Source organism: Megalops cyprinoides, chromosome 16, assembly GCF_013368585.1.
Source record: "Megalops cyprinoides isolate fMegCyp1 chromosome 16, fMegCyp1.pri, whole genome shotgun sequence".
NCBI classification, from domain to species: domain Eukaryota; kingdom Metazoa; phylum Chordata; class Actinopteri; order Elopiformes; family Megalopidae; genus Megalops; species Megalops cyprinoides.
Window position 1 is genome coordinate 16,478,552 of NC_050598.1, and position 13,449 is coordinate 16,492,000.

Sequence of the window (13,449 nt, forward strand, 5' to 3'; positions counted from 1 at the left end):
TTGGAGGTGATTTTTGCATTTCTAATTGCATTTCAGTCAGGAAGAGTGCAAGCCATAGTGCATCTCATTTATTGATGCATTTGTTCTCCTGTGTGTGTACTGTCCCCATGCTCGGCTGACATTAATGACTTGGGTGACTTTGCTTCAGATGCATCTGGATGCTGCATTTTTTTTCTTTTTAAATTAAAAGAAAGCCTGCGGACTCCTCCTGGCAGCCAGACATCGAAGAAATGGGCAAGCAGTACCACACTTTTAAACCGCAAGGTCCATCCTGAACAGTTTATTGTACCGAGTTGAGCAGTAACCCGTAACAGTGAGGGGAGTCCACTCTCTGGGGTAATGTCAGTAAATACATAATGGGCCTGCATGTTGAGTTTCTCCCTTCTGCTCGTTCCTTCTGCCCAGGAACAGAGGGCAGAATCCTGGGATCAGTTCAGCTGTAGGTGAAGTCATGACCTCATTGCAGTGGAATTCGTTAAAATACGACCGTTTTTTGCATTCTCCGCTTTTCTTCTCAGGAGTGGCATTCCTTCTTACAACATGCGTGTAAATGACACAGCTGCACTTCAGGTGTCCATCCTGGGCCTGCCGTGTGGGTGCCATCTCCACTTGAAAAGCTGCCTTTCCATGTCTACAGGACACGGTGTCATTACACTATAGGACCTGAAAATATACTTTTTCATCCATGAAACCCAGAGTGTGTAATACTCAGATGGGCCATTTCTGGATCCTACTCAGTTTTCACACCGTTAGCCTCTATCTGAGCACTATCCCCCCCCTTGCAATCTTTCATGTGCAGCTTTTTTTTCTGCGCTGTATTGTTTTCATTTCTCTGGCTGCCAGCACTTTTTTTCCCCTTGTCTTTTTCTTTTCCATTTCCCTCCCGGGGGAGCTTGCATTCACAGCTTGCAAAAATCTGCCAGTGGAGAAACATTACAACTATTGCAGATGTTGAAATTTTGGTCCCATCCTTTCTTAGGTCCAGATCAGCACGGGCTGTCCAAATTCGCATTGCCCCCCCACCCCCCTTACTAGTGATTTCTGCCGATTTCCACCCACACCCTTCAGTTCTCTCACAAGCCATATGCATATGCATGCATAACGAATAAGAAAAACTTGCCGTGAGCTTTAAAATTCAAGAGGCGGTCACTGCACAGAAAACTTTCCAACATTCAGAGCCTGTCTAAACTATTGGGCAAATGTAAACGCATTCCTGCATTTGATTTCAATATGACTGCAAGCATTATATTGGGTTGGGGTTGTTAAACTGAAAATAAATTTAAAGTTGTCGTAATGGACAGATTTGAATAGCAAGGGGGTAATGAAGGAGAGTTTTAGGATGGCCTGCTGTTGAGGTGTACAAATCAACAAATCTATGCCTGTTTTCAGAGGTGTGGATCACCAGATCTTTTGTTTTTCATTTGTCGTCGTTACCTCTTGGTTTTCAGAGAAAGAGAGAACAAAACAGGAGAAGGGTTGACTTTTCCAGGGCTTTGCCACCAACCAACCCCGGCCCCGTGGCCTATATCGTTTAATGTGAGCCAGCAGTTTGATTTATTTCCACTCGGGCTGTTGAGCGGGATCTCTCCCACAGGTACGCAGAGCCAGGAGCGGTCTCTTTACATCATCAGCAAACGTCCAGATCTCAAGAGCGGGAGAGGGAGAGGGATTGCTTTGAAAAGGGGCTGTGTAGTGCTCTTCTGGAATGCCAATTCAGGGAAAGAAGTAAAAAAAAAAAAAAAAAATTGGGCTTTCATCCTTAGTGTGGGAATGCAGTCTTGGGTTCAATTATTTTCTGCTGGGATATGCCTTCAGACCTGTTAGTGGTTAAGAGTTTACGACCAGTGCTTCAAACCGTCGAGTCCTTAAATGTGTAGACTACGTGTAGTCTTTAAACATTTACACTCTACGTGGTCTTAAATGTGTAGACTGTTTATAATCATTAAGTCAATAGTTTTTACATGAACAGACCAAGCTTCAACAACAAATGGGTGGCAGTGTAGCATAGTGGTAAGGAGCAGGGCTCTTAATCGAAAGGTAGCTGGTTCGATTCCCTGCTGTGGCACTGCTGCCGTACCCTTGGGCAACATAGTTAACCTAGAATTCCCTCAGTAAATATCCAGCTGTATAAATGGATATCATGTAAATATTGTAACCTAGGTAAAATCACTCTGGGTAAGAGCATCTGCTTAACAACTGTAATGTAACTACTGACTAGAGTTAAGGCCCTCTGCATGGGAGGACGGAATAAGGGGTGACCCCGTAGGCCGTGACACAGAAAAAGGACAAAGCGAAGGCTTGGCGCTGCGGACCCGCGCGCCGCGGCACAGAGGAGCTCAGCCAGGCTTTGTGAAAGTACGGCTGCATCGGCCGCCTCCGTTCCAGGCGCGCTAACAATGTTCGTGAGAGAAATGCATTCAGACAACTCAATCAACTCTTGGTTTCTCACAAGCAGATTTTAATTAGTACAGAGGGTCCTTTCCCAAGCAAAAACAGTCACTCTCAATGAACATTCAAAAGCAGGACAATTTTATTGTCATATTCATTCAACTCATTTTTGAAGCCTTTTTTTTTTTTTTTTACTTTATCATTTCAGTAGAATCTAGAGTTCTTTTAACTTTTCAAGTTCATTACAAAATAAAGTCTTTGCAATAAATAAATAGATATATTTATATATTCATATGTAGAAAATAAATATATTGTACATCTCATAAATAGGATTCATCCATATTTACACCACCGTTGTGTACATTTTTATAATGTTCCTGGTAGCTTGAACATTACAAGTCACACTCAGTTCAAAAGCCAGCACAACATAACATAACCACTCTGGGAACACCATAGCAATAATCTGGCAGGAAAGAAAGTAGCGTAACCCCAAGCTTATTTGCAGCAGCTTTTTTTTTTTCTTTTTTTCTTTTTTTTTTTGGTTAAGCCTCATGATAATATGTTTGCTATTAGTTTTCGATGTGATGAGCAGAGCCTTCAGGAAGTTCAGAGAGAAAGAGGACAGATGATTCTGAGTGGTGTTAAGTGCCCATCCATCTTCTGATGATTCCCATAGGAGATGAGCTTCCCTTTCCTTTCTGGTCCACAGCTCTGAGAAGGAGCCAGGTGAACTCTTGGAATTTTTTTTTTCCATGGTTGTTCTTTACAACCACTCCCATCTGAGCTTTCTCTCCAGTCTTTCTTCCCTTTCCTTGTGTCACTCATAATTTATTGTTGATTGTCAGTCATTAGTCATTTGCGCTAATTAGAGCATAACTCAATCCCCCAGCTCCACTGTTTGCTGGTCTTATAGTACCGCAGCTCCTCAGAAACAATTCAGTGGCAGCATATGCTATACTCTGACTCCTGTGTTTCCCTGGAGTCCTGGAGTCCTCAAAGTGGAATCTCATGAATGCATTTGGCGATCAGGTCTGCAACTCAGGTCTTGCCCACAGCGGCCCTGACAGTGGAGTACTGGTAGGTCAGGGACCTACTCTTTGACTCCTTTTCCATTGTAGAGCTCTGTCAAGGCTAGAGGGAACTGGAGCTAAAGCTAACTAAGGCAGTGCAGCACGACTGCTTTTCCACAGGATTGCCGGCAACAATGGCTGGAGTACATGATGTCACGTTCAATGCTGGCATCTGTCCAGATCAAGATGAGTGTCTGGACTTCGTCTGCAGTCCTTGGCTGAGGTTTTCTGGGAAAAGTAGACTCAGTATTACTTGTATCTGGCTCTGGTTGATGTGATCAACAGTGGTGGCTTTCTGCTGTCTCCTTTCTTTGCTTACCACGCCAGTTTATAGTGCCAACACAGTTGGTTGCAGACTCGCCCAGACTGTAAGGAGGCCTGTACCAGGTAACACTGGTGCGATGAAATAAAGATAATGTACAATTGCCCATGATCTGATCTAAGTGAGCCAGCCCGGTTCCAGCTCTGCAGTGGAAAAGGTATGTCAGTCCATCCAGACTGAGCACCTGACCGATCTCTGAAGAGCAGCAGGAGTGTTCAACAGGTGAATGAGGAGAACGTCATGGGCACATCCAGGTGTGCTGCCAGAGGTCAGATCCCATCCTCTGCCTCTACTCTTTATTTTCACACATCCTCAATTTGTCAGAGTTAACGGTCCTCACTGCAACTCTTGCTCCAGTGCACCTGGGGGGCCCCACCCCCCGCACTGAAGGGGGTGTCGCTTTTCTGAGCCAGTCTTGGATTTTCACCTTAAGAGGCCAGGTGAACCCCTAAGAATTGTATACAATGTCAGCTCTTGTAGTACATTAGTCCTTAAAGGTGGCTTCAGTGAGAGCCAATCCATGATTTGAGAGGAAAAACATTAAGCCTTGTGGGCTGGTAATTTTCAATGCAGAGGAAAATGGGGCCTCACAGGGAACCCTTTTGTCACATGTGGTACAGTGAGGTTCAGATGGTAAGAGATGGTAAGAGATACTAAGCAGTCACAGGGGTCTGTTGCCAATGCCTCTCGGTGCAGTAGGACATCTATTGGCATCAGCAGCTGAGAGATAAATGCATCCTGCTGTCCTGTGGTTTTTCGAGCGCATTAACGAGAGGAAACGGATACATCCGGGAACACACATGTAATGTTTATATCGGTAACCGCAGGGGAGAGCTTGTCATCTGGGCCAGAGGACTAACACAAACACAACTGGGTGAGGAGGGACCGAAAGGACCTTCCGGCCCTCTGTGTCCACCCGTACCCTCCCCCCCTCCCTCCCGAGTCCCCGGCCCAGCAAGCGGAGGCCCTTGTCACCTGTACTGGAACAGGTCCCTGTAGGCCTGGGGGATCTTCTCCATCTCAACAGGCCGGGGCAGGAAGTGGGTCAGTTTCTGGTGCTTTTTAGTCCTGCCCCCTTCCCTGGGGGAGCCGTCCTTGTTGAGGGCCACGTAGTAGAACCTCCCGGTGTCCGCGTGCTTGTACAGTGTGGAGGCGTAAGTGTTGTACCAGTTCTCCTCAAACTGCTCCCGAAACACGCACTCTGCTGTCAGCTTCTTCTGCAAGAGAGAGAGGGAGACAGAGATGAGACCCAGGCCAGGCAAGCGGGTGTCAGGCAAGGCTGGAGGTGCCAGGGTGCCTCCAACATGAGTCTGCTAAAAACGTCACCGGCTACTACACTTAGGCCATACAGCCCTCATGTTGCTTAGACTCTGCTGTTACTGTCTTTAATAGGCTGGTTTAAAGACCTCTATTTTTCTGTGTCTTGCACATGTGCTAGGGATGTGCTTTTTTTCTTTCCAATGCTCATGCTCAAAATATTTCACGGAATATTAAATAACATTTTTCCCCTAATGACACTTATTGCACCTGTGGATCTGTGTGGTGTCAGCAGGGGTGCCGATCACACCTCTCTAAACACCTCATCTGCTGTGCACCTTCTGGGAACAGCGCAGTGCCCAGTGTTCCAGTGTGTCTGCCTGGACCTGCTGCTCCCCTCCTGCCCTGCCCTGCCCTGCCCTGGGGTCTGTGTGGAATGTTTTACGCTTGCAGAAATCACCTCGGCTCACCGCCCCCGGTAGCCAGAACAACAGGAAACAAAGGGGAAAGTCTGGGGAGGGCTGGCACGAATAAGGCGGCTCCACCGAGCAGCCCTGTGAGAAGGGAGAGAGGGGCGCGCTCATCTTGACCCGGTTCTGCCCTCTGAGCCTCAGGCATCTGGACTTGTTTGACAGACGTCGATGAAAAATGGTGGCCCGTGTGTTTTTGAAAGGTACGCTGGCGGTGAAAGTCCCAGTGCAAGCGAAGCTCTCGCTTCTTGCAGATCAATGTATGTTATACTGGATGGGCAGAGGTTTCAGAGAGGTTGTCAGGGCCATGGGAACAACTGCTGTCCTAATGATCATTTTCTCTGGGCAGACCAGATCAGGAAAAAAGATACGCCTCTGTCAGAGACACAGAAGGGGATGTGAAAAGGACGAGGGGGGAGGGGCACGCCTCACGATTAGCAGTTTAGACTAGCGTTAGCAGAGGGGAGGAGTGGAAAGTATTCGGGGCTGGCTGGCAGGCGCTGCCGGGAACGTCACGACGAGAGGGGAAAGTAATTATGGCAGGCTTTCAGCTGATGTACAAAATCACTCCTCGGCTCCGTTAACCTTTCCGTCCGCTTTGTGAGTCTGCTTCCCCCATGACGCAACGCCCCCGGGCAAACAGATGCACCGGCCACGGTGACTCCGTGCAGCCCGCGGCCACATCTCAGCGGGTTCAGCAGGTGAGAGCGCGCGGGAGGGGCCAGTGCGGGGAGCACGGGCCGTGGGAACGGCACCGGACACTGCCGGCGCTTCATGTTTCCTGCCCTTAGCCAGCCACGCTGTGGCTTTGGTACAAAAGTTACTGCCAGGGCTGCTCTTGCTGAATATTTAAACGGCTAGAAAACCTCAAAGATGTGGTTAAACAGTGGAAATGTACACATTTTACTGTTCACCTACTTCTGAACCTTGGCTTGGCTAGGGCCCTGGCTCCGTACTTGGCACTCCACCATGGGCCTCAGACTGAAATAAATGAACGCGTAACTGAATGTGAAATGTCTCTTAACATTGCTGCATAATTTATAAAATGCTGTGACCTCATCTCCATGGCAGTTTCAGAACATTGAAACCATCCAGTTTCGTCCAAGTGTGTTTATTTCACATTGTCTGGCTTTTAATTGTGCAGCTTTAAAGGTATGTCATGGCTATTTTTGCTAGTTTTGTCGACTGGCTGACAGGTCCAGGTGTTTTTAAATATTTAATGTAAATATGCAGCACATTGCACAAGACTTGGCACGCCATGCCTGGCAATAACAGCCAGACAGGGGTTTCAGACCTGCAGACCCCCTTTCAAACTTATACTCTCTGAATTCTTGTTAGCACTGCATATGTAAAGGATATCATTTACCTTCAAGAGGTATTGAACTAAAACATAAAGCATACAAGTAACTGCTGAAACATTTATTTTTGTGCCTCATCATGTATATGTAATAATGTAATGTACCTGAATATAATACACAGATATCTCAGTATCACACAATGTTACAGCAAAATATTAAAAAACTGAATATGACCAATCAGCTTCTGTCCTGCAGTTGCAGTGTTTGCCAACACAGGTGACAGAAAACAACCCAACAGATTAGCTAAACATACTGGTAACTATTTAAACATGATTGTATGTGTTTAAAATGTTTTTCCTGCATATATCATGCAGGAAAGCAAGATAATTAGGGTCTTAACTACCCTGTGCCTCGTTATTACTGGGCTCCCCGGATTTGGATGCAACATTGCCACAGATCCCTGGTTGGGAACCATTGCAGGAGGATGACATTTGCATTGTATTGATTATGACACTGGTGCATATCATAATCACATGGATATCATTCCTCTGTTGAACCTCAGTCACAACCCTGGTGTGCTTCTCTGATGTCACTGGTCACAGCCTGACCTTTGAGTTGTTGATGCACTGCACGATATAGCATATGAAAGTAATCATTTAAATGTTTTCTGACTTTCCAGGGAAAGCCCCAATCATGTACAGACATCTCTTGATGAATCTGTCAGTCACTGGGCGTATTTAACACAGCTTGCCCTGGGCCACAAGGGTGAAGTTGAGGTTGAAACAGTCCTTGTGTAATTCACTGTTTATTTACATACCATCTCACTGAGGTATGGCTAATTTCATGCCAGAGATGTTTGAATTACTGCTTTCAGTTTCTTCTCCATTTTGAACCTTTTCACAATTTGTTGGTATGTTTTTTTTTTACATATCACTGTAGAAACATGGAAACACAGGTGTGGTCAGGTGTAGTAAGAGTCATCAACTCTCCTAGTGTGTGTACTCTTATTAAAACATTTCTCTGTGTACTGAAGAAAATATGTAAATATTTTTGTGAGAGCAAGAAAGCTAAATGGGGAGGCGGACCACTTAGCAGAGAGGTCAGACACATAGGGTCCTCAGAGATTTAAGATACTTTCTGAGAACTCTATCTTGTGAAAACAGCTTTGAAAGAAAAAAAAACTTGGTAAGCTAAATATTTAATGTGATGAGGTAGTTATTTTTTAGGCCAGAGTCCAAACTGAGAGGCACCGAGGTAGAGGATATGACGGTACAGATTTCCACGGAAACACAGTTTGTTTCTTCTTCAGTTTGTGCTTTCTGTTTCATATCTGTGTTCTAAAGAGGCAATATTGGTCTAGGCCCTGGGTGGCTTCCTCACCAGGTGGATAGTGGTTCTAGTCTCCAGTTGATCAATGCTCTAACTTTGTTACCTCACAAGACCACTCCCTTTGTACTACAAACTACACTGATGACTGCACTTCAAGTTCAAGAACTAGCCTGTCGTTTTTGGCGCAGGCGAGTACCACGGTCTTCAACTCCAAGCGAGAGAGCTATAAAGGTGTCTGTGCGTGACTTGACTTACCGACCCATAGAGCTCGCCCCTCTCATTCATCCCCAGGTAGAGTCCAGCATCCACTCCCCGAATGCTGACCAGCCCCACAGCCAGGCTGATGAACTCCAAAATCCCTGAGACAAAGACAATACCCGTCAGTCTTCCACAGTGGAACACAGAGACAAAGACTTCCAGAACAGTCATGTGACAACCTACCACGCATCATTCACTCACAGTAAAAGGTAAAACACTTGCAGCACATGCTGGTTCTGATTGACAGAAAAGATAAGTCAGGTGCATATTGGGTAATCAAATGTAATAAACCAGCATTTGCACAGTTCATCAAAATATCACGATATGAATTTGTACAGTCTGAATTCTCTTCCAGATGGACCCCTTCTTTGTCAGTGAGATGTTTCAATTTTTAAAGCTGTCTTTCCAAGACTTCTAAGCAACATCTCAAATGGAACAAACAGAATCAGAATCACATTCAGGTTTCAATCTAGTATAAAACTACTGAGGTGTGAAGATCTGATGGTGAGTGTTCTCTGTAAAAAAACAAATCATAATGTAACATGGTGAACAGGTCAGTGAGATTATTCAGGTTGACTCACAACTGACTGACAATGAAATGCAACTGTTACTTTTTTCTTCACAAACACTGGAAACAGTGAAAAGAGATCACTAAAGTGGAGGAAAAAATGCTTGGATTGTAAAAATGTAACACTTGCATTTATATGTATATCAAATTAAAGACAAATATCTGTTTAAATTCAGGGGTTAAATTGTATTTCTATACCTATTTTCACTTTGGTAGATATTTCAGTACATGTGTTAGTGCACTAGTTTTGACAGATAAAAAGTAATAATAAGTATGGTGTCGCTCTAGTATAGATTATACATCTACCCCCTCTCATTTAACATGGTTCCAAATCAATCTAACTGTACTTCTTGTCCATAATTTGGGCTCCTGAAGTTACTTCTCACAAACAGAGACCAGGTGTCTGTAATATGCTAAGGCGGTAACAGTGAAGAGAAACTGTGGAAGTCAAGGCTGACAAGTCTGCCAGTCCTTCCCTCTACAGCACAGACACAGGAGAACACAGTTGTGTCTACAGTTTTCCCAGAGTCACTGCTACAGTTTCTTGTGTAACTTCAGCCATAAGCAGGCATACAAAACATGAACAATTCCTTCTATTTTGCGTGGTTTTGGACAAGTAGGTGCAGTAGTAAAACATTATACTCTGTTTACCCCATATGTGATGCTGATGAGGCAAAGGCACAGAATCAGAGGGAAATATGAGCCAGTGAATGAGACACAGCGGTGATCGACATGATTGATGTGTACGCAAATGACAACAACCAGAACAGAGCAGGACCATGGACAGATCATTCCCCCCCGCCACGCACAATGGACCACTCTGCTAGCACAGTGCGTTCATTATTTCATTGTCTCACCTCCATGAGAATGGGGGGAGGGGGAATTCCACCTCATGCATAAAGACAAGCTAGCCAGGACTAAGTGGGGGTTTTTTTTTTTTGGTCAATTGCAAAGTCTTTGTACAAGAAAGGAAGGCATCCCAGTACTGCACTGTGGGCTGCTGCCTGCTGACTGCAATGAATGTGCAGGGCTGTGATATTCAACCTGTACAGCCTGTGGTCAAGTCCCCTTGGTTCTGTGGTATTCAACGGTGGCAAACAAAGCTAAAGCCAAGGGGTCCATGTATATGCTGATAGGATGCCAACTGCGCACTTCTCCTGTTTGTTTTCAGCTCTGGTAAAAGTATCAAATGGCATATGTGTGCACTGTCTGCTTGGGTTTGGCGTATAAGTGCAAAACCGATGGCAAGAAATGTGAAATTGTAGTTTATAAAGAGTTTCATTGTCCTGGCATTTGCCTAAATTAATATCAAGTCGCTTGTATTCTTTTTGCCCTGCATTATAGAGAAGGGGTCTACAATAAAAATGAAACGACAAAGTATTAACATGTAAGACGTATTCAGATTTATTGAAAGGCTACGTAAAGGCATGCATGCCGCGCTATGTCGGGCATTTTACATTTTAACCGATGATGCTGCGTGAAAACGCGAAAAATCCGTTGGCTGCGTGCAACGTAAGAAAGTGCGTTTGATAAGCGCTTTAATTAAAGCCATATTGCCGTCGCCCCTCTCTCTAACGTAATTGACATATGCGTTGCAATCGGGCTTCGGTGATGACAAAAACCAAACAGGCGGACCACCCATTCCTGCTAACTCGCTTGTTTTGGCAGAAGTGGCAAGTATAAAACTTCCTTGAATTCTTCAATGGTCATGCTTTAATGTAGAGCTACTCCGCTCTTTAAAACAAAGCTACACCTGCAGGGTCACTACAGACATGAAACTGCGCATTTCTCTGGCGTGGCATCATTTGTTTATCATTCTGATTCTAACCACTCCTCGAATGATTTATATTAATAGCGTAATTAGTAGTGTATGTGCCTGTGTCGGTTGGGTCCTTTGAACGAGTTCTTAAGGAAAAACAGCCCCGCGCTGCTCGCTTGTTTCTAGCTGAGGAAAGACACCTGCGTCCCCCTCTGATCCTGCTGACGGAGGGAGCTAAGTACGAGAAATGTGGATATGGATACCTAAGCGATGACAGAGGGAGACGGCATGAATTAGAGAATGCAACACGAACTTTAACACTTTTAAACTAATATGACACATCGCTTACAATTGATCTGTCCCGAAAGAATGTTTCCTGGTTTCAGAGTGTATTATCAAGGACGCAGGGTCACATTTTGCTGAATAACAGCACGTGATAAAACTTTTCATTCATGTTAAGAATCCGTTGTTAAATAAAAGACATTAAAATGAAAGCAGTGAACATATCAAATAAAATCCATTTGTATATTCTAGATCAAACATGCAAACGCATTTAATTGTTGAAATTGAACGATGAGAATATTTACGTTATTGGAACAGTTATTCATAACAGTTCGGTTGATTTACTGACATACACATGCGTTTACATGTCAGGGTATATCAATATGTATAGATCCATTTCAAGCCTGGGCTGTCGTGGATCCATCTTATTTTCTCACCGAATCTGCTGTGGTCCTGTCTGGTTCCGTGCACAGTTCCGTTAGGAAATATCTCCAGGTGAAAACCCGTCCGACAGTACAGCTGCCGTCGGCGTAAAATGCCTTTGAGATGGCCAAAATCCGTCAGAGAGCCTCGCTGTAACCTCCCTTCGATCTGTCCCAATCTCTCATTCAAACCCACAGGCGATTCCGGCAAAGGAATATTCCCGAGCGCAGGAAACCCTTGTAAATCCAAATCGAGTGCCCCAAGAAAGCCTCCGACCTCTGCCATCGCGCACAGTTGGAAGGGCAGTTTAACCCAATTAAAAGTGAAGTCCACTCAGAGAACAAAGTTTACCGTGAAAGAGATAGAACAAACCCATGCAGATGCAGGCTTTCGAGACGTAGGCGCAGCGTAGTGGTTCGCTCGTGCTAGAAGGGGTGTTTGTCAATTCTTTCATTGATCAGCCTTTGCTCTTCATCACTGTGGAAATGTCTGTTTATCAGATGGTAAGAGCGGTTTATATACATACTCCCCAAGCATTCACATATTGGATATTCAAATGCAAGCCACGCCTGGCTGGCATCCCTACTTTACGCACATCAATTTTCTTACTGAAGAAAAATGTAGTTCCACTCCTGCTTTTGTGATTGATGCTGCTGCTGCTATTGTCACTGTTACGATAACCGTTATTCCAATTGCTAATGCTGTCTTATGAACAATCATATGAAACTTCAGATGAAATCTGCACATTGCGCCCAGGCGCTGAAGCATAGCTCCTTTTGGCTGCGATTTTTCCCCTTTGTTGGCTTCTGATAAAACCACCGAGTACACGCAGATCTTTTTAATAGATTCTCTGGAGTGCGTTAAAAACGCGTAACCTGCGTAAAGCTGAAAATCGCGATACTTAAAATGTAAATAACAGTCGATACCAAGCTATTAAAAACTGTTGGTGACGCCGAGTCACAATTATGGAGTCTTCCCCGGTGCGATATCCATTTAAGTAGTTTATGATCTTCTACACTGTCCGCATTTTCTCAGCTTTCTCGATCGCCGCAGTTTTCCAATTCCTCTGCTCTTCCACACCAGACGAGAGGCAGCAATTCACCCACTGGTCCAGCGTGAATCACTTAAGGCAAACCGGACTCTACAACTAGTCGGATACTCGACGTATAGTGCGTGTTACGAGCCACGGGAGAAGTTCGGTTAGAAGTTTAAATGAAAGCAGTTTCTCCACCTCCTTGTTGGAAGCAGGTGCTTCCTCGCTTTCTCCCTCGGTAGTAGTGCTATAGCTTTGAACCAGCTGTTGGATAGGCTTACATGAATTTGAGAGGAAAAAGACGAGAAAAAGCTGATGACGTATTGTAGTAAAGCTGACCAGTGGCGGAATTACCCAGAGACCATGGGGCAGTGTAGTACGGTGATTTGTGATAATTAGGAATTATTCTACCCATATCAGCGACAGCTACATATCACGACCAAAGCTACTAAAAATTCTTATAATTACAACCACTTACACTGATCCATAATATTTCTGCAATCACAAGTATCCTTCGAGAAGCGTTTTGTCTAACAAATGACATAAAACTGAATTTTCCAAATTATATCTGATCACCTTTGTAGCCATTGCACAGCAACATAAAACCGTGTGCCGATGAGATATCCTTTAGGAGGCAGTATGGTTCCCTGTTTCTACAAAGCGACTTGCCACCAGAAAAAAGCCAGACCTTCCAAGACAGTTTTGATAAATACAGTCCAATCATACTTTATAATATGACGAATCCTTTAATATATATGCGAAGTTTGAGCTGATGGGGAAGACATTGTTATGGGTACGGTATCCAGCCATTAAACCGTTGTTTAAACCATTTTTTTTTTAAACCACTATGGTTTTTCTCAATGGGCAAGCAATTGCTAAACTCATGTCCTCAGAAGATAAAAGTGAGATGTCAACCAATTACAACTTAGAGGATTCATTCAGGTGTGTTACCATGCTTTGTGGAAGACATCAAACTGCTAAATAGAAAGCAT

The 13,449-nt window shown here is 44.4% G+C and overlaps 1 protein-coding gene across 1 annotated transcript; it reads right to left on the bottom strand.

Annotated features, from left to right (window-relative positions):
- Positions 1-4,751: 4,751 nt before the first annotated feature.
- fgf16 (fibroblast growth factor 16) lies at positions 4,752-11,709 on the bottom strand. Its single transcript, XM_036548965.1, has 3 exons — positions 11,439-11,709; positions 8,390-8,493; positions 4,752-4,997 (listed from the first exon to the last, which is right to left on the bottom strand). The coding sequence occupies exons 1-3, from the start codon at positions 11,707-11,709 to the stop codon at positions 4,752-4,754; spliced, it is 621 nt and encodes a 206-aa protein (XP_036404858.1).
- Between the last annotated feature and the right edge of the window lie 1,740 nt (positions 11,710-13,449).